We start from the raw sequence: 25,981 nt of genomic DNA on the forward strand, positions 1-25,981 counted from the left end.
TTACTTACCATTTTCTGATGTCTTTTGGTCAGTTAGGCCGCTTTCACACTGGGACGGTTTGCAGGCGCTATTGCGCTAATAATATAATAGCGCCTGCAAACCGACCCGAAACAGCCGCTGCTGTCTCTCCACTGTGAAAGCCCTGAGGGCTTTCACACTGGTGCGGTGCGCTAGCAGGACGGGAAAAAAAGTCTTGCTAGCAGCATTTTTGGAGTGGTGAAGGAGCGGTGTATACACCGCTCCTTCACCGATCCTGCCCATTGAAATCAATGGGACAGTGCGGCTATACCGCCGGCAAAGCACCTCTGCAGAGGCACTTTGTGGTGGTTTTTAACCCTTTCTCGGCCGCTAGTGGGGGGGTAAAACCGCCCCGCTAGCAGCCAAATACTGATGGTAAAGCGCCGCTAACAATAGTGGCGCTTTACCGCTGACGCCGCCCCAGTGTGAAAGAGGCCTTATGATATATGCTGGATCCTTTTCTGGCATTGCGCTATTAGTTGGTGCAGAAGCAGTGCTAACCCGATCAGTGCCATTCTACCTCAATACACTGAGTGCAGGGCATTGTGCTCAGGGGTGTGACCATGATGCCCTGCAATGTCTTTCTCTAATCTTCTAGGCTGAGTGAACATTTGGGGGGGAAAAAAAAAGCCCAGATTTGAGAACATAAATACATATCTCGGTACTGGCCACATTATTTGTTAGTCTGGCTGCCAGTGACCTTGTATGCCTTCCACTGTCTTTTTCCACTTCTGATTACTTTGCTTTTTTCCCCTCAGTCTCGACTTACCTGCCCATGCTGCAACTCTCGCAAGATGGATGCCGTCTTGACCAAGTGTTTCCACGTCTTCTGCTTCGAGTGCGTCAAGACCCGCTACGACACCCGGCAGCGCAAATGCCCCAAATGCAATGCAGCCTTTGGTGCCAACGACTTCCACCGCATTTACATTGGATGAGCGGGGAACTTCTGTAAACTTTGCCAAGCCTCTCATCGATGCTGCTTAACATGCATTCTCTATAGACATAAAACAGATTTGTGACCCTTCCATGTCCACTGCCGATTCCGACAAAAAATAGGACCTTTTAGGTCATTTTACAGCCTGAAGAATTCTTATTTTTACTGTGCAAAAATGAGCTGTATTTATAAGATCCTTGGAAAACATCTTTTGGGGGTCACTGTATAGAGAATAATCTTGTGGTTGTATGTATATATTTATTGTACTAGTAGAATGTGATGCATCATCCTAAGATGGTCACACTAATGAAATACATTCCCATGTGATATTTCTTTTTAATAAGGATCTATTTTCATTTGCTGTACATAGAAAACTTGACTGTTCTCTGGAAATGCTAAGTGGCTACAAAATTTTAAGTCCAAACCCACTTGCTATGGGTCAGTGACTTAAAAAGTGCTGAAGTCAGAGAATGATTATGACCGGATATAAACTAAAATCCAAGCGATAGTGTTGGCCCCTCATAAAGGTTTTTTCGGTCAGTCAGCAAGCCTCATTTATAGCAGCAGTACAGTGTTCAGGAGCTGCCCCTTATTAAAGGTAAACCTTTAGACATCATGCACACTGGACGTTATGAAAACGCCAGTAGCATTAGCTGTAGAAAGCTGTAGAATGAGTTTTACAGTAGCGTTTTTCAGTGTATTTTTAGCAAAACTATACTCCCACAAAAGCTTATGGCTCAAAAACGCTGATAAACGCAGAATAGCCGCGTTTTATCAGCTTTTATCAGAGTTAGAGCGTTTCTACAGCTGAAAAACTCCTTTTAAAACCCACTAGTTCTGGAGTTTTTTTTCCAGCCAGAAAACGCCCGTGCCAAAAAACACTGCAAACCGCCTATGTATGCATGGACACATAGGATAACATACTAGGGAGTTTACTGGCTGCACAAAAAAGCATCCGGAGCCAAAAACAGCAGCTGTAAAAATGTCCCACTGGCATAGCAAAGCTGTCACCCGTTTAGGTGGAAGGAATAAAAAAAGGTCTGTGTGTAGTAATTTATTAAAATACACAATAAAACAAAGTATTGTGTACCATTACACGCCTAATGATCTACCAGCATGATACACTTAGGCAAATATTTTTCTTTGAAGGGTGGCTCCTGGAGACTTCAGTGCCAAGAATGAGGTTTGCTCACTGACTAGCGATGATAAGGTGGTGGATGTACTGTGCTTTCTCAATAGTGAAGGTTGACTCAATAAGTGCATACTGACCTTACTTTATAGTTTTATAGGTGAGTGTACTCCCTGTGGAACGAAGATTTGTAATGGGCAAGAGATTACATTGTTTATATCTTAACTGTGCGGTACAAGACGCACACAAACTTTGCTAGAATTGTTCCCCATTGTATTCATATAACACCGCCCACTCCGTGAGGCGCTGGATCTTTTTTTTTTGTGCTCCTATGCGAAAGACTACTTCACTTCTGGTGATATGTTTCACCAGATTTCCTTTTGAATGACAGTTCTATCAAGATCTGACTGCTTATTGCCTTATGGATTACTAGCTGTTTCATGATTAGTTACCCTTGGTGTATATCTTGGGTACAATACCCAGGCTTCATGGCAGAAGGTCAGCCTGTAATGTTTATGTTGGACACTGGATTCTGGCACAAGTGTAGTTAGTCACGGGGTGCTATACAGGTCGAGGGCAGTGGTTCATTTTAATGCTCACTTTTTAAATTTTTTTCATAGTTACTATTGTCTTTCTTTATTTGGCCTCGCAGGTAACATTATTATAGCGTTTACCTATTTTACATTTGGGATCTCTTTTCTACCTCGCTACCCAAGGTCCCTCTCTAGCTAGTGATGTAATGCTTATAAGACTTCTAATTGCACACTTCCTATATTAACTACCCCGAAGAAGGATGCTTATGCCTAACTATTCTCAGGACTCTCCAGTCTAGTCGCATGATCTGATCTTCTCTCTCAGCCAGCAGTGGCTTCAAACGAGAGGAGCGATTGCTGACAATGAATGTCTCCTAGTAAGCCTATGGGTGACATCACTGTTCAGGAATTCCAGCTGTTGTTGGAGCGTTCTCTCCTGTCCCCTGTAGCCACTGCTGGCTGATGCAGGGGAGATTACATGATCAGAACAGAGCACCCTGAGAATAGGTAAGCATCTTTCTTCTATGGGGTAGTTAGGATAGGTGTTTGAATCTTAAAACTGCTACCATTTTATCCTGGAATTACACAATAAAGTAGTCAAAGGACAACTTCAGGTAAATAAATGCAAAATACCCTTTAGAATAGGGTCGCTTAGGCCTCCCGGGGGGATGGGGGAGCCGCGGAAGGCAGCGGGAGGGTGGGGACATCCCCTCCTGCAGCTTGTAATAACAACTGAGCAGCTGATTAGTTGCATCGGTTGTTATAACAGGAAAGCTGACCGTCGGTTCTAAAAAGTTGAGGCATCACCTCTATACAACCCCTTGAAGCCAAAGGCCACATATTTGCATTACGTCAGAGTAAAGGGATTGAATCCAAAAGTGAACATTTTTGTTATATTGCAGCTTACCAATTCTAAGATGTGATGGTTGAGTTGGTTTCCTTTTTTAGCCATTCTTCTATTTTCATTTGGTGATCCAGCTAGCAAGTCTGTTGTTTTTCAAAAGAACAAGCTCTTTTGCAGTTACGGGGATGACAGACCATTTAACACTGACAGGGGTGCTTACAATGGTCAGCTTTTATTTATGGAAAACCTTTACTCCAAAAGGGGGAAAAAACTGTTACAACTGCTTATAAAGTATTAGCTGGAGTTTGGCTTCAATTTTCTAGTGTATTTAAAGCTGCTAGTACATCTAACACTCGCCTCCCCCCAGCCTGACAATGCTCCTGTACAAATCTGCCCCCTCTGTGCCTTCATTCAAATATGGGAGGTTTTTTACTGGCCAGATCACTGGGTGAAAACCGAGAAAAAAAAGCCTAAAACAAGAAAACGAATGCAGCCATATGTTTTGATTGGTAAATATATATATTCGTCTATATACACATGCACACACTATATATTGGTTTGATATCCCTTTATACTCTGTTGGCGAGTCAGTAAGTACACCCATAGAGTTGCATGAATGGTGCCAAAAAACTGATTGCTGGGCATTTATTACGTTGTAGGACGTTGTAGCATTGCAACAACCATAACCTGCTGATACCAAGGGGAAGTGTCTACTGTAGTCGAGGGAATAATATTACTTGTAGTACTATTATGTAAAGTAGTATTAAATTAATTTCGTATATTAAACGTTTAGGGGTTAATGGACAATCTAAAACCTCATGAAGTGGTTAATGAGATCAAGCATTTAGGACCCCTTCTTTAGATAATTTGTATACTCCAACAAAAACTTCAAAGTTCAGTTCTGCTGTCAAAAATCTTGGAGTTGTCACCCCGGTGTGGCAAAAGTTCCCAAACCCAGCAAAAGATGACGGTACTGGCAAAGGAAGGTGAGTGCATTTCTGGCAAACCAATAGGTAGTTTTCTGTACTTGAAGGGTCTTTTAAAGGGATCATGTGCATGTATTGCAGAGATGTGTGTGTGTGTGTATATATATATATATATATATATATATATATATATATACACACACAGTATAAAAAAAAGTCTACACACCCCTGTTAAAATGTCAGGTTTCAGTGATGTAAAAAAATGAGACAAAGAGATAATTTCAGAACTTTTTCCACCTTTAATGTAACCTATAAACCTGTACAACCCAGTTGAACAACAAACTGAAATCTTTTAGGTGGAGGGAAGTAAAAATAAAAAGATATGGTTGCATAAGTGTGCACATCCTTTAATATTTTGTTGAAGCACCTTTTGATTTTATTACAGCACTCAGTCTTTTTGGGTATGCGTCTATCAGCATGGCACATCTTGACAATATTTGCCCACTCTTTGCAAAAACACTCCAAATCTGTCAGATTCCGAGGGCATCTCCTATTCACAGCCCTCTTCAGATCACCCCACAGATTTTCAATCGGATTCAGGCCATTCCAAAACTTTAATCATCTTCTGGAGAAGCCATTCCTTGATTTGGGTGCATGCTTTGAGTCCTTGTCATGATGAAAGATGTTGTTCCTCTTCACTGTGTTCTATGGTATATCTAATGCCTTGAAAATTCTTTTGTACCCTTCTCCTGACTAATACCTTTCAACAATGCGGACCATGGCTTTTGGTGTAGGATGTGACTAAGAAAATGTCAGGAAAGACCTACTACAACAGCTGAACTTTATTTGTGGTTAACCAGAGGCACTTTAAATGATGTCAGGTGTGTACTGACTCCTATTTAACATGAGATTGTGATTGCTTAATTCTGAACACATCACAGAAACCTGACATTTTAATGGGTTTGTCGACTTTTTCTATCCACTGTATGTGTGTTTGACCTTGACATACACTTTAACTGAAGTATGTCTGGGGTCGGCTCACATTGAAAAGGTTATACTTTGTTATTGCAGAAAGGAGAATTATAGGTGTTTTTTTTTTTTTTTTTTAACAAATGTCTCCATTTCAATTTAACAATTGTAGTATTATAAGTTTACTGTTTGTTAGGATTGTCAATTTATTCTATTACTATTAGGAACGTTAGTAAGACAGAGTCATGTTGCAAAGCATTTTGTGCTTGTAGTATAGCCGCCTCCTTGCTGGGACTGGATCATACACCTTAAGGATGCTGAACATGTAACGACGCTCTCCTTGAGACAGCCCCTGAAAAACAACAAAGGAAGATCAAAGTTTTTGCTCTTAACTTTGGAAGCAAAAGATGAAAACAGTTTCTATGAGTAAATATTGTGTAAGAGAGCTGGCAATTTATTGCAGGGACTTGTATAGCCCTGCCAATTAACGCAGCTCTTTACATATTTAATATACATTCACATTATTCCTTGACCTCGAGGAGCTTACAATCTAAGGTTCCTAACTCACATTCATACGTACACATACTAGGGTCAATTTAGACAGAAGCCAATTAACCTACCAACATGTCTTTGGAGCGTAGGAGGAAACTCATGCAGGAATAGGGAGAACATGCAAACTCTGTGCGGGCTGTACTGTGGTTGAGATTCAAACCAGTGACCCTAGAGCCGCTAGGCAGAACAGCTAACCACTTTGGGTACTCGCTAGTGTATAGAAAAAAAATGCTCACATATGTTTTTTTAAGATTTAGACTAATTTTCTGTAACAAAAGCACTGGTAAAGGGGGTATGATCAGGGATCCTGAAGGTGTCTGCACATGGAAACTGGTGTCCGCAATCGGTCCTTGACGGGTCCGCGGCCGCTGCTGACTTTTCATACTAACTTGAGTCTGCTCTCTGCTGAGTGTCACCGTACAGACCCTCCCTCACCCCTGATGCGATGGCTCGACTCCCATCCTATATGTAGATCCAGCCGGGCTTGGCCGGCGCGGCCCACTCTAATATTAGGTGGACTGGAGCCCTGCATGCGGAGTGATATATCTGCTGGAGGGAGGGACTGGAAGTGTCAGTGCAGCGGCTGCCCAGCGTGGGAGAACAGGCAGCCGAGGAGGAAGCATGGAAGGAGCAGAGTCTAGAAAGCAAAGAAGGTGCTGAAGCTGGAATGGATTCTTCTGTTCTGTGCCTGCCCGGCTCCAGCATAACAAGTAACATGTTGGCTAAAAAATATATTACAGGCATACCCTGCTTTACGCGTTCTTCCTTACGTACACTCGCAAGTACTAACACTGGGAAATCTTGGTCAGCTTGCCATGGCACTGCTCCTGGTTTTTAACATTGTCTATGGGAAATCTTGGTCAGCTTGACATGGCACTGCTCCCGAACCATAAATGACAGGGACACCAAACTTGGGGAGCACCGAGAGGGGAGCCAGGACTACAACATATCCAATTTTGGGGTCGGCCAGCTTGCCTAGGTAATCTACCATGTCGTAGTCCTGGGCCCCCTTAACGTGCTCCCCAAGTTTGGTGTCCCTGTCACTTATGGTTCAGGAGCAGTGCCATGTCAATTTGACCAAGATTTCCCATAGATGCTAATGTTAAAAACCGGGAGCAGTGCCATGTCAAGCTGATCAGGATTTCCCAGAGAGCTAGTGTATTTACATGCGTTGAGAAGTAAAAAAAGGTATTGCTTCACTTTTAAGTACATTCTCGTTTTACATACATGCTCTGGTCCCATTGTGTACTTAAAAGTGGGGTATGCCTGTATATATTCTTTGTAGGGGGGAGAGCCTGGAGTGTGGTGCAGGAAAACCTGTGGAATATACAGATGAAAAGGTAAGAGAGAAGACTAAAGGGGGATCTATTTTATGGGGGGACCTGCTAGTAGACAGTGTTTTTTTGTTTGTTTGGTTTTTTTTATGGTTTTAATTTGGAATGTACTTTGGTGTCCTTCACTAGGATCTGTACTTTGGAAAATGTCTGAACAGCCCTGGCCCATGCCTTTCCCTGGGTATGATAATGGAGGGTGGCGTATTGCCCTAGTCTTAGGTAAGGATATGCTGAGGATAAAGTTGGGTCTAGCCACCAACTACTATTAGCAGCTCGTTGAAGTAATTAAAGGTAGCTACAAAGTCATCAGGATACCATCTACAGTATACAGGACAGGGCTGTGATCGATTCCTCAACTTTACAATATTTAATATGCACAGTCATCTCATACATGCTAATAACTCGTCTATGTAAATCACACATTCATAAAGAATGTTGACATTGGCGTGAAATGATACCCAAAATTATGCTCCAGGTGCAGGAAATGCCACATATTATCTGATTTTAGAATTTTCTCATGATGGCAAATTAGAGATGCAAAAGGTATAACCTACAGAAAATCCCACAGCGCAAAAGGAGGCACAAAATAAATGTATGCAGCAGTACATCTAAAGGCTTTCTCCAAAAAGCAATCACAAATACAGTATATATAAAAAAAAATAGATCATGCTTGCATTGATTCAAAAAAATAAATGACAGTAGCCTGTGTTGCGATGATCTGGTTGCTGAAGTTGTGCTTAGAGCAGAGTGGCACCTACTGTATATGAAAGTAGGTATTGCCATATTTTTTTATCTCAAATGATCAGTATGAAATATCAGTTGTTTATAATCTATGTTATAAAATCTGATCATTATTGTGTTTTATGGCACTTTGGCTATATTATTTATTATACTTTATTTGAATGATACTGTCCTTTATTTTTTGGAATTAATGCAAGCGTGACCTAACTTTTTTGAGACATGCAAAATTAAAAAATATTCCACAGACTAATTTTCTGCTATTTGAGGTTTGTTGTATAGGTCCTTTACTGAAAAGTGACATCATTTATTTTAGGTATAAGATTGCTGTTTTCTGGTCAATGGGTAAACTTGTGCTGGCTATAGGCACAATGATAAATGACCAGTTGTTCACAGGTTTGATTGTTTTAAAGGATTTAATTGATTTAGATTTTGTATTAGGACCAATCATTTCTATTCAATAAAAACAATGATTTATTGATTTCAATTATATACAATCCTTTTATTGAAACAATGATTTCATATATGCCTGGTATTAGGTCCCCTATTGCATAGTTTTTCATAGAGGATGGATTATTCATATTTAAAACTGTAGAAAATTAATAATATAGTATTAACAATTGTAACAAATTTTGTCTTAAACATCGCAGGGAATCAGCAGAGTACCCAGAACAACTATCCAGAATCTATTTTGTATTAGTGTGGACTCAGTAAAGGAAATTACAACTGGTTTCTATTAATTATTGAACTGTTTATTGGAAAAAAAAATTGGCAAAAACAAAAGGCAGCACAAATTTTAGTTGGAAAAACACTGTCTGCCCCCCCAAACAATAAATCATCATAACACGTAAAGCTCAAAAAGAAAATTGTACCCCAACCCTTAAAATACACTCTTCCCTCTGCTGGACTTACCTTTTTATGGCACCAACTTCAGGAAAGCCTTTCAATAGTTTCAGTGGCAGTTCTGACATGTACAACATATGAATGCATTTACATTAATTTTACAATGTTGCTATGCTGTGACAAGTCAACAAAGATCTACCTCCAGTTCATGGATAATGAAAATGGAGGTAATGAAAAGCAACTCAAACTTCGAGTACAGATAGGTCAAAATGGGGGGGGGGGGGGTGTTAAAACAGAGCTAAGCTTACCTTTCCTTCAAGAGTCCTGGTGCCAGCACCTTCTGCTGGGTGCTGGTTTTCAGCCATCTTCATTGGTTGTCGCTAGAATGGCGATGCACTTGCTCAGGAATCATCCCGTCACACAGGGATCGTTCTGGCTATGTAGGCAAGCGCAGCTCAGTTTATATGCTGCAGAAGTCAACAAGCAGGAAGGTAGGTGTATTTTATTGCAGAAGAGACATTGCATGTCTCTTTTTGCAGTAAAGATACTGCCTGCTTGCAGTTTTTGATAGTGGACCTTTAGTGTATTTGCTTTATTGGTTGCTAGGATGCGGGCCACCAGCAACCAAATGACATGGGTCTGAACAAGAGTGGTCGGACTCCATACACCACTAGTAGACTGAATAATGGCAATGGAATCCGCCTACTGCTGTCCACTTTCAATAACAAGGTTGGAGGAGCTGATGGGGTACCTGATGGGGATCTCAGAGCTCCCCATCAGGTCCACCTCCCTTGTGATTGATAGCAGACCTAATGGGCAACTAGTCCCCCATTAGGCCCCACTCTGCCCAAAACAAAACTAGTCAGCCTCTGTGCGTGTCTGAAAGGTGCAGTGGTTGAGCAGGGAACAATGAGTCTGATTTTATTATGCTCAGCATTACTGAACTGCACTGAGGACGGGAGTGTCCAGTATGGACACTCAGAACTTAGTGCCAACTGCTCCCTAGGACAAAATCATGAACCAATTCCTGATAGGTACACAAATCTGTCACAAGCACTAACCCCATTTCTATGCCCCTTTTTAGCTCCTCTTTAAGATAACTTACTTGCAGTAATGGATTCTGCCTTTCATACTTTGGAATCCTCACTTTTTCTATGTTGTGTTTCATTCTATGCAGCTCAACTGGATCCTGAATGAAAACAGTAGGTAAGTAAAAATGTATAACACCAAAGTTACCTTGCCACAGTTTCAAGCTCAACGCCAACCAAAGGTTTTTGTTTTTTGGGTTTTTTTTGTTATTTTTCTTGTTTTTTGTTTTGTATACCCTCGAAAGAGTTTAACCTTTCTTGAGCTTTTATTGCTGTCTCTGTTCCTATTGAAGAAAATTCATTTTGACTTTCTCTCCAATGGTAACAGAGACACAAGTACCAATAAAAGTAGATTGCAATCACGTGCAAGCTAAAATGCTGTTTTTATTGTCCTTGCATGTTCCCCTCTACAGTGATCTACAGTGACTGCACTTTCAAGTGCACTTTGCACTTGTAGTTTGTTCTTGTAGTGCAAAGTGGATTTGCCTTTTCGTAAATAACCCCCATATTGTTTAATTTACATTGTCCCTTCTGTTTCTGTATATGGATGATGGCACTATAATTTTTTTAATTAAAAAAAGACATCTAAGCACCATTTTCCTAATCAATGTTGACATGACCCAGCTCTTTCCCAGCCTGTCTACAGGCAAACATAGGCCTGAGGCTCTAATTGGCTTGAAAAAGGTTGGGCTCTGTGCCCCGACCCACCCACTTGTGACAATAGTGAATAAATATTCGCTATTGTCTTCTGGCTTCTCCTCCAGGCCAATCAGGACAGGAGGCGTATCGGGTTGGCTGGGAGGAGAAGCCGTGCAGGGGGCCAGTGTCGTGGAGCGGTAAGTGTGGACCTAGGGGGGTTTGTTCCCCCCCCAAAGAAAGTTTAGCACCAGCCGCCACTGTCTTAGAATAAGAGGGAGGTGGAGCCTCCATTAATCTACATGTAATGTCCTGTCTCTATTGTGTTTTATCTGGTTAGTGAGCATAGAGGGAGGGAGGGGGCTGTCATTTACCATTGTGTATATGTCCACTCTATAGTCACATGGGCTGCTCAGATGTGAAAGGGAGGAAATGCTCAGGATAGAAACTCACTGAAAACCGAGCATGTGCAGAGTTGCCACCACAGCTGCAAAATCGATGGCTGAATTGGGGACATGAACAGAAGGTGGAGATAGAGAGCAGCATGATCAACCAGGCTTTTTAGAATACAGAAAACTAATCTCACAGTGAGTATGGACAGCATCGAATACAGCATTTATTGATAGTTTTTTATGATGCGGCTTTAGTGACACTTTAAGGTATGCATTCTCACAAATATATCAAAATGACAACAGCAGCCAATGTAGTATAGCCCAATACCATGCTATGAGACCTGACTGGTCACACTGGTACTGTAAAAAAAATACTCCACGTCAACAGTAACAGGAAACTCCCACTAAGCACTAAAATATATACATTTCTAAATACAGATGTGATATACATATACAGTGCCTTGAAAAAGTATTCACACCCCTTGAAATTTTGTCATATTACAACCAAAAATGTAAATGTATTTTACTAAGATTTTATGTGATAGACCAACACAAAGTGCCACATAATTGTGAAGTGGAAGGAAAATGATAAATGGTTTTCAACATTTTTTACAAATAAAAAATATCTGAAAAGTGTAGTGCACATTTGTATTCAGCCCCCTGAGTCAATAGTTTGTAGAACCACCTTTCGCTGCAATTACAGCTGCAAGTCTTTTTTTAGGTAGGTCTCTACCAGCGTTGCACATCTAGAGAGTGAAATTTTTACCCATTCTTCTTTGCAAAATAGCTCAAGTTCTGTCAGATTGGATGGAGAGCGTTTGTGAACAGCAATTTTCAGGTCTTGCCACAGATTCTCAATTGGATTTAGGTCTGGACTTTGACTGGGCCGTTTTAACACATGAATATGCTTTGATCTAAACCATTCCATTGTAGCTCTGGCTGTATGTTTAGGGTCGTTCTCCTGGTGGAAGGTGAACCTCCACCCAGGTCTCAAGTGTTTTGCAGACTCTGACAGGTTTTCTTCTAGGGTTGCCCTGTATTTGGCTCCATCCATCTTACCATCAACTCTGACCAGCTTCCCTGTCCCTGTTGAAGAAAAGCATCCCCACATGATGCTGCCACCACCATGTTTCATGGTGGGCATGGTGTGTTCATGGTGATGTTCAGTGTTGGCTTTCTGCCACACATAGCGTTTAGCTTTTAAGCCAAAAAGTTCAATTTCAGTCTAATTTGACCAGTTTACCTTCTTCCACATGTTTGCTGTGTCCTCCACATGGCTTCTCGCAAACTGCAAATGGGCTTTCTTTCAACAATGGCTTTCTTCTTGTCACTCTTCCATAAAGGCCAAATTTGTGGAGTGCACAACTAATAGTTGTACTGTGGACAGATTTCCCACCTGAGCTGTGGATCTCTGCAGCTCCTCCAGAGTTACCATGGGCCTCTTGGCTGCTTTTCTGATTAATGCTCTCCTTGCCTGGTCTGTCAGTTTAGGTGGATGGCCATGTCTTGATAGTTTTGCAGTTGTGCCATATTCATTCCATTTTCGAATAATGGATTGAACGGTGCTCAGTGAGACGTTCAAAGCTTAGGATATTTTTTTTATAAAATAACCCTGATTTAAACTTCTCCACAACTTTATCCTTGACCTGTCTGGTGTGTTCCTTGGCCTTCATGATGCGGTCTGTTCACTAAGGTTTTCTAAAAAATCTCTTAGGACTTTAGAGAACAGCTGTATTTATACTGAAATTAAATTATACACAGGTGGACTCTATTTACTCATTAGGTGACTTCTAAAGGCAAATGGTTCCACTAGATTTTAGTTAGGGTTATCAGAGAAATAGGGACTGAATACAAATGCACGCCGCACTTTTTCAGATATTTTTTTGGAAAAAATTTGGAAAACCATTTAGCATCTTCCTTCCACTTCACAATTATGTGCCTCCTTGTGTTGATTTATCACATAAAATCACAATAAAACACATTTACGTTTTTGGTTGTAACATGACAAAATTTGGAAAATTTCAAGGGGAGTGAATACTTTTTCAAGGCACTGTATATATAATCTATATTACACACAAAACACACTAATAGACAGATACTAGAATGATTAATATCTGATTGATACACTCACACACACACACACACTCAGTATCTCACAAATGTGAGCACACCACCCCTCACATTTTTATAAATATTTTATTATATCTTTTCATGTGACAACACTGAAGAAATTACACTTTGCTACAATGTAAAGTAGTGAGTGTACAGCTTGTATAACGGTGTAAATTTGCTGTTCCCTCAAAATAACTCAACACACAGCCATTAATGTCCGCTTGAAGTCTTTTGTGGTATTTGTGGATAAGGCTCTTTATCTGCTCAGCTGGTAAAGCTGCCCATTCCTCTTGGCAAAAAGCCTCCAGTTCCTGGAAAATCTTGGGCTGTCTTGCATGAACTGCACGTTTGAGATCTCCCCAGAGTGTCTCAATGATATTGAGGTCAGGAAACTGAGATGGCCACTGGACCATGCAGCCCATCTTTCTTCAAGTGCCTCCTTATTGTGCATCTTGAAACAGCCACACCACATGTTTTCAGAGTCCTGTATTTCACCAGAAGTTAATTGTGGGTTTTTCTTTGCATCCCGAACAATTTTCCTGGCAGTTGTGGCTGAAATATTAGTTGGTCTACCTGACCGTGGTTTGGTTTCAACAGAACCACTAATTTTCCACTTCTTAATTAGAGTTTGAACACTGCTGATTGACATTCTCAATTCCTTGGATATCTTTTTATATCCCTTTCCTGTTTTATACAGTTCAACTACCTTTTTCCCGCAGATCCTTTGACAATTCTCTTGCTTTCCCCATGAGTCAGAATCCAGAAACGTCAGTGCAGCACTGGATGAAAGATGCACGGGTCTGTCAGGAGTTCAGAAACTCATTGACCTTTTATATATATACACACACACACACACACACACACACACACATTACAAGCAAACAGGTCACAGGTCAGGATTGTTACCTTTTTAATAGCCAATTCCAAACCCTTTGTGTCAACTTGTGTGCATATTATCAGGCCAAAATCACCAGGGTATGAAAACTTTTGATCAGGGTCATTTAGGTAGTTTCTGTTGTTTTTATGATTTAAAAAGAGTAAATACAGTTGTCTGATAATAAATGGCTTTAGCCAAACACTAACCATGAGTGAAATAAATGATTTTGTGTTATCATTCATATTCTCTGAAAAAATGGCCAAGACATCATAAATTCTGCCAGGGTATGTAAACTTATGAGCACAACTGTATAAGTCATTCACTGTTTCAGTACAAACTCGTGCATTTTTGGAGCCACACAGGTAGGACAGATGATCCATTTGCATATGCTCCCTGAGTCTGGCCAAGTCAGGTTAGGGTGGGATGGTAAGCCCAGTCTTAATTTAAACCAGTATAGATTCTGTACTCTCAATGTTTCTATGAAATTTATAAACCTTCTATGATCCAGGCAAGGCTGTAGTTAGAAACCACAGAGCCCCATACTGCCCACCTGACAGCGGCCACCCCCCCCCCCCCCCCCAAAAAAAAAAAAAAAAACTATGCTTCAGGTATGAAAGAACACAGTGAGTGATTGTTACCGATTTACTCATTCCATTCATTCAGGAAAGGAAGGAGCTGGTTAATATGACATTATTAGCAGATCCTTCCCCCACTCTCCATCCTGAAGAATCCTAATGTTTGCTTTCAACTGCCAGCAGGAAGGGAGGAGGGAAGCCAGCAGTACTGTGGGGTTAGGGGGGCCTGGGGTGAGGGGTAAATGTATGGTGCAAAAGGGTGAAGGTGGTCAGTGTGTGTGGGGGAGCAATTACTGTAACTGATCTCCTGTATGGCTTTCTCTCCAGCAGCTGAAAGCTGGCAGAAAGGGACAGGAGAAGATGCCAGATTTCAGCTGCTGCAGAGAGCCATACAAGGTATTGGTTCCAGTAATTGCCCTTCCTGCACACATCCGATTCACCCTGCTTCCTTGGCCCACTGCTGGCCTAGGCCCCGTACAGGAGCACAGCTGGTACCCCCTTATCAATGGCTCTGGGTCCAGGTTCCCAACCATATGGCTCTTTGGTACTTATTGTATGGCCCTTGACTCCTTATTTAAAGTGGAACTACACTGTATCTGAGCACTATAGACCAAAAGTGCTATTTCATTTATTTTTAATATTCAAAGCAAACTCCCACATCCATCCATCCATGTATCCATCCATCCATGTATCCATGCATCCATGCTTTATTTTGCTAAGATATCACCTTGGAAAACTCCCCCCTAGGTTTTCTGGCTGAGACCATCTTGAGTAAGGGCAGATGATGCATGTACCATTTACTTCCTGGAATGCATCTGCCCTTAACTTAGCCAAGCAGGCAGGTGTGATTAGCTGAGAAAACCCCTCTTTCCCTCCTGAAGACTCCTAGAATGTATGACATCATTTGCCTAGGCACTGAAGCCAGGAAGTAACTAAAGGAATGTATAAAACAAACAAATATAATATACTTTCCTATCTATTTACTAAAGCTAGCAGTATAAGGATTAAAATAGTGAATGATGATTGAGACACAAGCAAGATTGATGGAGGAATACTCCCTGCTGTGCCATTGTATTCTGATAGCGGGACTCCTCCACTGATTGACAAATTTTTCCAACAAACCTGTTCGACAGAAGTCGATCATTAGAACTAGGGCCAAGAGCATAGGACAAGGGGAAGCCTAATCTCCCTAAAATGTATTATACCATGATAGTAAAAGCTCTTCTTACCATGTGGTGTGTCAGATGTAGCTTGTCCTTAGCCTGAAAAACACAAGCAGATGCAATTAATTTATTTAACAGTGGTACACAATTGGCCTGATTTACTAAACTGCAAAGTACAAAATGTAGCATGTCTCAAAAAACATTTTCCTATGCCAACTAGGCGGTGTGCATATTTGTTTGTGCTGAAATTACGGGAAGTGCGCATGGGCAACAGGGAAGAAACTGTCCCTGAAATGCAATTGCTAATTGAGCTCAAGAGTCATGGTATTGAGGGGTATTATCTACATTACTTGCCAAATAAAAAAAAAAAAGTAATACGTTTGGAAAACTAATGGACGGACAATGTTAAAAAAGGTTTACACATACAAATTTCAATGCCAATAATGTTTGAAAACAAGATTCCTTGCCACTTAAACTTTTTCAAAACTTCCAAAAAAAGAAGCTCCATCGGACTTGCCAGTAGCTAAATGTCTTCCGCAAAAAAAATTAAAAAATGCGTATGATGTAGTTGGAGCAGGAACATTTTCTGGATCTGGCTCATTCAAGGCTGTTGTCCACTTCCTCATAGACATTGGATCATCACTTGATCCAAGCAGGAAAGGAAGGATCAAGAAACTATTATGTAATGTCTATGGGCACTTCAAAAGTCATATCTCTTAATCCCTTTGGAGCAGTGGCGGCCCGTCCATAGGGGGCGCCTGGGCGCCCCCCTCCAGGCAGCAAAAAAAAAAAAAAAAAAAATAAAGTAAAAAAAAAAAAATTTTTTAATACTGGCCCTTTAAAAAAAAAAAAAAAAGGAAAAAAAAGGTCCTTAAGTGCACTGTGTTTGGACGCCGGATACAGTGCGACGCCGGACACAGTGCACTTATAGGAAGCGCCACGTCTATGCAATCACGAGATTGCAGACGTGGTGCTGCATTTGCGGGCGTTTAGCCCGCCTTGGGGCGTTTTCTGAAGCGCCAAGTAGCTTCCGCCCGGCCATAGTAATACATACTACAGGCGCCGGGCGGAAGCTACTTGGCACTTCAGATTTGATTGACATCTGCCCTGAGTCAGATGTCACTTCCTGGTTCTCTCTCTCATTGCGCCCGAGAGAGGAAGCAGGAAGAATGCTGGTGCCAGTGTGAGGAGGACACCGCAGGAGACCCAAGGTAAGTACCTCTGTGTGGAGAATGGGGGGGACACCTGCTGTTGGGGGGCTCTGATGGGGACAACTGCTGTGGGGGGCTCTGGGGGACACCTGCTGTGGGGGGCTCTGATGGGGGACACCTGCTGTGGGGGGCTCTGATGGGGGACACCTGCTGTGGGGGGCTCTGATGGGGGACACCTGCTGTGGGGGGCTCTGATGGGGGACACCTGCTGTGGGGGGGCTCTGATGGGGGACACCTGCTGTGGGGGGGCTCTGATGGGGGACACCTGCTGTGGGGGGCTCTGATAGGGGACACCTGCTGTGGGGGGGCTCTGATGGGGGACACCTGCTGTGGGGGGGGCTCTGATGGGGGACACCTGCTGTGGGGGGCTCTGATGGGGGACACCTGCTGTGGGGGGCTTTAATAGGGGACACCTGCTGTGGGGGGCTCTGATGGAGGATTCTGATGGGGGACACCTTCTGTGGGGGGACTTTGATGGGGACACCTGCTGTGGGGGCTCCGATGGGGGACTCTGATGGGGGACACCTGCTGTGGGGGGACTCTGATGGGGACACCTGCTGTGGGGGACACCTGCTGTGGGGGGCTCTAAAGGGGACACCTGCTGTGGGGGGCTCTAAAGGGGACACCTGCTGTTGGGGGCTCTGATAGGGGACACCTGCTGTGGGGGGCTCTGATGGGGGACACCTGCTGTGGGGGGCTCTGATGGGGGACACCTGCTGTGGGGGGCTTTAATAGGGGACACCTGCTGTGGGGGGCTCTGATGGAGGATTCTGATGGGGGACACCTGTGGGGGGGACTCTGATGGGGACACCTGCTGTGGGGGGCTCTGATGGGGGACTCTGATGGGGGACACCTGCTGTGGGGGGACTTTGATTGGGACACCTGCTGGGGGGGACTCTGATGGGGACACCTGCTGTGGGGGACACCTGCTGTGGGGGGCTCTAAAGGGGACACCTGCTGTGGGGGGCTCTAAAGGGGACACCTGCTGTTGGGGGCTCTGATAGGGGACACCTGCTGTGGGGGGCTCTGATAGGGGACACCTGCTGTGGGGGGGCTCTGATGGGGGACACCTGCTGTGGGGGGGCTCTGATGGGGGACACCTGCTGTGGGGGGGCTCTGATGGGGGACACCTGCTGTGGGGGGCTCTGATGGGGACACCTGCTGTGGGGGGCTCTGATGGGGGACACCTGCTGTGGGGGGCTCTGATGAGGGACACCTGCTGTGGGGGGCTTTAATAGGGGACACCTGCTGTGGGGGGCTCTGATGGAGGATTCTGATGGGGGACACCTTCTGTGGGGGGACTTTGATGGGGACACCTTCTGTGGGGGGACTCTGATGGGGACACCTGCTGTGGGGGGCTCTGATGGGGGACTCTGATGGGGGACACCTGCTGTGGGGGGGCTCTGATGGGGGACACCTGCTGTGGGGGGGCTCTGATGGGGGACACCTGCTGTGGGGGGCTCTGATGGGGACACCTGCTGTGGGGGGCTCTGATGGGGGACACCTGCTGTGGGGGGCTCTGATGAGGGACACCTGCTGTGGGGGGCTTTAATAGGGGACACCTGCTGTGGGGGGCTCTGATGGAGGATTCTGATGGGGGACACCTTCTGTGGGGGGACTCTGATGGGGACACCTGCTGTGGGTGGCTCTGATGGGGGACTCTGATGGGGGACACCTGCTGTGGGGGGACTTTGATGGGGACACCTGCTGTGGGGGGACTCTGATGGGGACACCTGCTGTGGGGGACACCTGCTGTGGGGGGCTCTAAAGGGGACACCTGCTGTGGGGGGCTCTAAAGGGGACACCTGCTGTTGGGGGCTCTGATGGGGACACCTGCTGTGGGGGGACTCTGATGGGGACACCTGCTGTGGGGGGACTCTGATGGGGACACCTGCTGTTGGGGGGCTCTGATGGGGACACCTGCTGTTGGGGGGCTCTGATGGGGACACCTGCTGTTGGGGGGCTCTAATGGGGACACCTGCTGTGGGGGGGCTCTGATGGGGGACACCTGCTGTGGGGGGGCTCTGATGGGGGACACCTGCTGTGGGGGGGCTCTGATGGGGGACACCTGCTGTGGGGGGCTTTGATAGGGGACACCTGCTGTGGGGGGCTCTGGTGGGGGACTCTGATGGGGGACACCTGCTGTTGGGGGGCTCTGATGGGGGACACCTGCTGTTGGGGGGCTCTGATGGGGGACACTTGCTGTTGGGGGGCTCTGATGGGGGACACCTGCTGTTGGGGGGCTCTGATGGGGGACACCTGCTGTGGGGGGCTCTGATGGGCGACTCCTGTTTTGGGGGGACTCTGATGGGGACACCTGCTGTGGGGGACACCTGCTGTGGGGGGCTCTGATGGGGGACACCTGCTGTGGGGGGACTGTAATGGGGGACACCTGCTGTGGGGGGACTCTGATGGGGGACACCTGCTGTGGGGGGACTCTGATGGGGGACACCTGCTGTGGGGGGCTCTGATGGGGGACACCTGCTGTGGGGGGCTTTGATAGGGGACACCTGCTGTGGGGGGCTTTGATAGGGGACACCTGCTGTGGGGGGCTCTGGTGGGGGGCTCTGATGGGGGACTCTGATGGGGACACCTGCTGTGGGGGGACTCTGATGGGGACACCTGCTGTGGGGGGACTCTGATGGGGACACCTGCTGTGGGGGGACTCTGATGGGGACACCTGCTGTGGGGGGACTCTGATGGGGACCCCTGCTGTGGGGGGACTCTGATGGAGACACCTGCTGTGGGGGGACTCTGATGGAGACACCTGCTGTGGGGGGAATCTGATGGGGACACCTGCTGTGGGGGGACTCTGATGGGGACACCTGCTGTGGGGGGACTCTGATGGAGACACCTGCTGTGGGGGGGGCTCTGATGGAGACACCCCGCTGTGGGGGACACCTGCTGTGGGGGGCTCTGATGGGGACACATGCTGTGGGGGGCTCTGATGGAGACACCCTGCTGTGGGGGGCTCTGATGGAGACACCCTGCTGTGGGGGGCTCTGATGGGGACACCTGCTGTGGGGGGCTCTGATGGGGACACATGCTGTGGGGGGACTCTGATGGAGACACCCTGCTGTGGGGGGCACTTGCTGTGGGGGGCTCTGATGGGGACACATGCTGTGGGGGGACTCTGATGGAGACACCCTGCTGTGGGGGGACTCTGATGGAGACACCCTGCTGTGGGGGGACTCTGATGGAGACACCCTGCTGTGGGGGGACTCTGATGGAGACACCCTGCTGTGGGGGGCTCTGATGGGGACACATGCTGTGGGGGGACACTGATGGCAACTCTGATGTAAGGGGACAGAGGCTGTATTTGGGGGGGGGGCAGAGGCTGCATTTGGATTGGGGGGGAGACAGAGGCTGCATTTTATGTGACAGAGGCTGCATTTGATGTGACAGAGGCTGCATGTAAGAAGGGACTGCTGGGGACACCTGATGGCATCTGGTTGTGGGCGACGTGGCTAGTGACACACTCGGGGCTCCCACTGATTCTGCATTATGGTGAGTTGAACGATTTCATTTTATATTACAATGTAATAATAGTAATAATGAGCTTCAATCATCCTGACACCATAACAACCATGGTGATGGGATGATTGAAGCGCTAACACCAGGTGTTTGGAGTATCTTTATCTGCTGATTGTTAAACTTTGTAGAATACACATTTCTTTTCTTGTGTAGGATCTAGGCCTGCTGTCCCTCTCTCCCTCTCCCTCTCCCTCCATCCCTCGTTCATCTCAGACGCTAACCACACCACCTTAGAGCCACGCCCACTATTTCGCTGAAACCACGCCCATTTTCACCAAGTGGGAGGGGTCAAAAAGGAATGGCGGGGTCTGGCGCCCCCCCATCCTAAAACTTCACCAGCCGCCACTGCTTTGGAGCACATGGCAGTTAAAGGAGATCTCCATGTGAAGACCAATTCACTACTGAAATAAATATTTGGGAGGTTTTTGAATTCCCCCTATTTATTATAAATATGTATTAACTTGTCTATTCCTATAATTAGCTAGTCTATCAAAGCTCTGATAAAGTTAATGGTGATGGTACAATAACAAGGTTAGCTATAAAAATACACACACTGCTTAAATAAACAAGGGTCTTGTTTATTTCCCAAGAAAGTAGGAATGCTAACATAAAAAGACTAAAAGTAGACTTCAGAGCAAATAAAACAAAAGAACATAGATGATACTTTACGTAAAGTCCCCCTCGAGATGCTGTCGCGGCTGAGCTCAATGGAAAAAGAGGAAGTTACTACTTTTTTAAAGCCCACTCAGACACCACCCACACAAACACCCATTATCTGCCTATCTAGCCTTCTGTATCCTATAAGAATCTTTAAAAGGTCGTCCTTCCTAATCACCAGGAAGTATATTCTTCTCTTCCCATCCTCCAGGAAGTATGCTGTAATGTCCAATAGGGGCAGCAATTGTCCATGTATCACCATTATTTGACCCCGGTCATTCTTCAGTGCCAGCTGGCCTTTGATCTTCTGTAACTCGGGACATTTTAATTTGCACCTCCCCAGGAGGTCTTCTCTGGTGCTTCTATACCCCCATACCTCACATCTGGAGGCCTGCGAGAACATCATGTTAGGATATACATTCCCATTTATGATTCAACCAGCATATAAAACTCCCAGAAATATGATATTAAACCATGTTGCCTTCCAACAACTACATAATGGTTTAAACTATCTGCATATTTATTATAAAATGTTATAACAAGAAACAAAAGGGGTTATGATCAGTGGTGTATTTTGGTTTTGTGCTGCCCTAGGCAAGACTAAAATCTAAATTTGTCCCACCCCTTCCTGTCCGTTGACACCTGCTGTCATCCGATCTGATCAGGTGATTTATTTCCATACAACTGCCCCATAGAGGATAGTGAGCTGTGTCCGTGTCCACTCTGCATAGTGGACTGATCCCCCGGTGAGCAGGTGGATCCGCTCTATGGAGCCTGGCCGTGTAAAAGGGCTCTTACTATGTTTGTTTGTTTTTTTGTAACTTTATTTTTTTTTGTACAGATACAAATTTATTTTTTAAATTTTTATTATTTATTTAATATTTTTTTCCATTTTTTTAATTTATTTTATTTATTTTTTTTGAGGGGGGGGGGCTTTGGAGAGACATTAGGGGTCTAAACCGACATCTAATGTCTTTTTTTTTTTTTTTTTTTTTTTGAGGCAGAGCAAGGGTCTGAAGATAATCCCTTTCTCTGCAGCCTGAGCTGCACTGTGGATTTATGAGATAGGAGTCTGTATATAAACTCCTATCCATTCATAAAATGAAATATAGTAAACAGTGTTTACTATATTTAATTCACAAACGGACAAATAGTAAACACAGTTTACTATGTGTCAGTGATTAATGAATACAGAAGCGATCAGTACTGTGATCGCTGTCTGTAGTATTCTTTCAGGAAAGGAAGGTGAACGTGTTTACCAACCCCACCCCATCCTCTATCCATCCAGTGATCTCCTGCACTAACAGTGGCTGCAGCCAGGGAAAGGGGGAGGGGGGAGAAATGGCCAGCAGCTGCATGGAGGGGGCACTGAGTGATCAGAGAGGTTGGGGGCACTGAAGGCGGGGGTCAGAGGAGTAGAGAGGCAATCTATTTGGCCAAACAAATCCCTCTGCGGCTGCCTTGCAGCTCCCACAGTTGGCGGGGGGGGGCAGAGGAGGGGAGCCGACAGCTGTCTGCGGGGGGAAATCAGTGCAGCTGGGTGAAATGACAGGGAGAGGGAGCCTGGAGGCGGTGCCACCCCCCTGAGAAATGCCACCCAAGGCAAACGCCTTGTTTGCCTTGTGGTAGATACGCCCCTGGTTATGATAGGTATGCAGATAACCTTACTAATTTAGCTTTATTTAGTAATTAGTGCAATGAGCAAAGTCCAACAAGCTACAGCACAACCAATTAGAATTAACTTACTGAACTTGGGCTAGAACAAGGTGGCTGCTGATTGGTTGCTACAGGTATTGCTCTTTGCACTCAGTGCATTGCTCCTTGCATTGTTTTAGTAAATAAGCCCCCACTGCCTTCCTGATAAAGCATACTTATTTAAGTGCATTGAGAGGGGATGAACAAAGAGGAGGAGGAGGAGCCAGGTGACTTGGAGGAGTGAAGGGATGCAGCAGAACCCCTTTCATTTTCTTATTTTAGGAAAACTTTGAATAGCTGAGAAAATCTGGCAAGTCAATCAGTTCTTCCCGTGACGAAACTCTAATGCCCTGTACACACAGTCGGACATTGATCGGACATTCCAACAACAAAATCCATCGTTTTTTTCCGACGGATGTTGGCTCAAACTTGTCTTGCATATACACGGTTGCACAAAGTGTCGGAAAATCTGATCGTTCTGAACGCGGTGACGTAAAACACGTACATCGGGACTATAAACGGGGCAATAGCCAATAGCTTTAGTCTCTTAATTTATTCTGAGCATGCGTGGCACTTTGTCCGTCGGATTTGTCTACACACGATCGGAATTTAAAGGATCGGATTTTGTTGTCGGAAAATTTTATAGCATGCTCTCAAACTTTGTGTGTCGGAAATTCCGATGGAAAAAGTCTGATGGAGCCCACGCACGGTCAGAATTTCCGACAACAAGCTCCAATCGCACATATTACATCGGAAAGTCCGACCGTTTGTACAGGGCATAACAGTAATTTTAATAAGAAGATGAGGAGCACCCACTGACACTTGATCTTGACAGTAGTTAAATTTTGGAACTTTAGCAACAAACCTTCTTATAAAGCCACACAACTGTTTATACAGTATGGCCATACACGAATCCTGTGATTCGGCTGAAATTCAAGCAGAGGTTCGCCCTGTTGACATCACCCAGCTTGTCAAACTTAGAGTGAGAAATTAAAGGAGCCAGGTGGAGAAAAAGTCAACCGAACAGCTTCAGCCAATCACTTTTTGCTGTGGGATGCCAACTGTCAAAATGCAATAGATGGCAGTGTATGACCATTTTTACTCAATTGGCCAGACTGAACATGTACCTGTATTGCAAATATGCAAACAAAGAATTTCCTGTAGGCAGGTAGCCTACTGAATGTATAGTCAGCAATCAGCTGCCCAAGTCAAGAGGAAGAGGTTAATGTTTTGCTGCTTTTCCTCTCTATTTTCACAGGCTTTTGCTGGGGTCCAGCCTCCTTCCCGTGTTCTATAAAAGGGAAGATGTTTGGAGCCAAGGGGGGCTCCGGGGAACACTTGGGAAATGCATGGGGAGCCTACGCTAAAGAGTAGCTGGGATCTATGGTCCACCTGGAATGCTGATTTGCCAGAAGAACCATGGAACATGGACTTCTCTGCTTGAGCACTGCCAAGTTTGGACTTTCCTCTAAGAGTCTTTACCTGTGCAGGTAACCTGGGGCAGTCACAGTTAGGGAAAGAAACGTTACTGCTTGTCATACATGTTCTGCCAGAAGTTCAGTAAAGTTGTTTCTACTGCTCAAGGCCTGGTCTGAAGTTGCTCAAGGGGTGCATGTGGGGTCCTGGCATCTCTACAAGGAACCAGAGTCTGAAATAGCACATTGGGGTCTGTGAATCCTCACTGCAACACAAGGTTTGTCTGTGGGTGTAAGAGAAGAAGTTGCTGTGGGTAAGCTAAGAAGGAAACAGCAACCAGTCATTGGCATGGCACCTGGTTAGGTGACTGGTCTTCCAGTAGCGAGGGGGTTCAGTGCTGTGACTCCCTCCCTCGCTGTCTGTCTCCGCTGGTTACCAGGAGTGAACTAGCATTCTTGAGATCTATGGCCTGGTCACTAGGTATATAAGGCAAGAGTTAAGTGAGAGCACACATGAGATTCGAGCTAAGTGCCGATCACTCATGTTCATTCACGGTCAAGGGGACCCCATTCTTTTATTGGGAGCGAGGTAACAGATGTACACTAGGACAAGGCACAACATCTTCTGGAGTGACTCCACATACAATACTACACAAGTGGCTCATCTCTGAGTTGGGGGACTCCATTAAAGAGGAAGTAAACCCTGATGGGTTTTACTTCCTCTTTTGCTCCCTGCAAAGCCTGCAAATTAAAAGCATAATGGGCTAGTATGCATCGCATACTAGTCTATTATGTGACACTTACCTGCAAACGAATCCATCACTGTCCCCTGTGCAGGCTGCGTCCATCTCTGCCCCTCTTCCTACCGGGGGCCGCGGACTCCGGCTCTTTGACTGGCTGGAGCCACGTGACGTCACTCCCGTGCATGCGCGTGGGAGCCATCAGTAATGGAACATGCTGGGGGAAGAAACGGCACGGAGGTCCGTTTCTTCACAGCGCATGCGCCAATTACATCATCGGCCACTACAAGTGAAATATCTCCTAAACGGCGCACGAGATATTTCGACTACCTATAGGTAAGCCTTATTCTAGGCTTACCTATAGTTAAAAGTAACTAGGGAGGGTTTACAACCACTTTAATGTTTGATTCTTCACATGACCGTGGCCCTCGCCTGGTGCCTGGCACTGGTGAGCATGCCTTCTGGCAAGGTGTTACCCCTGTGCTAGTATTAATACCCTGACATAGCCCAAAGATCCAACGGGGGGGTAGTCCTCCCATGTGACCCAGAACTTGGTGCCCAAGTTAGCGGGAAACATAGAGGAATGATCTATCATCAACAGCCTTCCCTTTCATGATGTTTTTTATACAATTGTTTGCTTGAAGTACTTTATTTGAAGGTGTATAGCAGTGTGCAGAGGATTCAATGAGAATCCCAATTTTGCAGAAAGTGGGTCAGACCTCGTACCTTTCCTCTGGCCATAGATCTACTTTATATATTTGTGGCTTACTAAAAGTTTAGTTCACAAACTGACAAAAGGAGATATAATTCTTAAACCTTACAGAAATACATCTACCATGGCTGGGAAATGTTAGTAGTAAACCTCGAGATTCTGTAGCTACGGTAATTCAAAAGGAGCGCACAAAATACACATATAATATATGCAGTAAATCCTGGCAATATAATAAAACATTTTAAATACCTGTTCTTGTGTCTGTCGTAGACCTTGTTGTGTTGATAGCTGGTTACCAATGAGATGTGGGTGGAGAGTCAAACAGGATTAAAGCATGTTTGAAGGTTACACAGG

General features: G+C 45.0%; 1 protein-coding gene and 1 long non-coding RNA gene across 2 annotated transcripts in view; one reads left to right on the plus strand and one right to left on the minus strand.

Moving 5' to 3' along the window:
- Positions 1-1,295, plus strand: part of RNF20 (ring finger protein 20) — a 59,341-nt gene extending 58,046 nt beyond the window's left edge. Inside the window, exon 20 of the mRNA XM_073597012.1 lies at positions 777-1,295. Within this exon, the coding sequence (XP_073453113.1) occupies positions 777-953 (177 nt within the window). The 3' untranslated portion in view covers positions 954-1,295. The remainder of the gene's footprint in view (positions 1-776) is intronic.
- Positions 1,296-4,663: 3,368 nt separating this feature from the next.
- On the minus strand, positions 4,664-25,981 carry LOC141106331 (uncharacterized). The gene is made up of 4 exons (XR_012235710.1): positions 25,877-25,981; positions 15,730-15,762; positions 9,926-10,009; positions 4,664-5,705 (listed from the first exon to the last, which is right to left on the minus strand). It is a non-coding gene; the product is annotated as an uncharacterized lncRNA (long non-coding RNA).

The sequence above is a fragment of the Aquarana catesbeiana genome, linkage group LG08, assembly GCF_042186555.1.
Source record: "Aquarana catesbeiana isolate 2022-GZ linkage group LG08, ASM4218655v1, whole genome shotgun sequence".
NCBI lineage: Eukaryota > Metazoa > Chordata > Amphibia > Anura > Ranidae > Aquarana > Aquarana catesbeiana.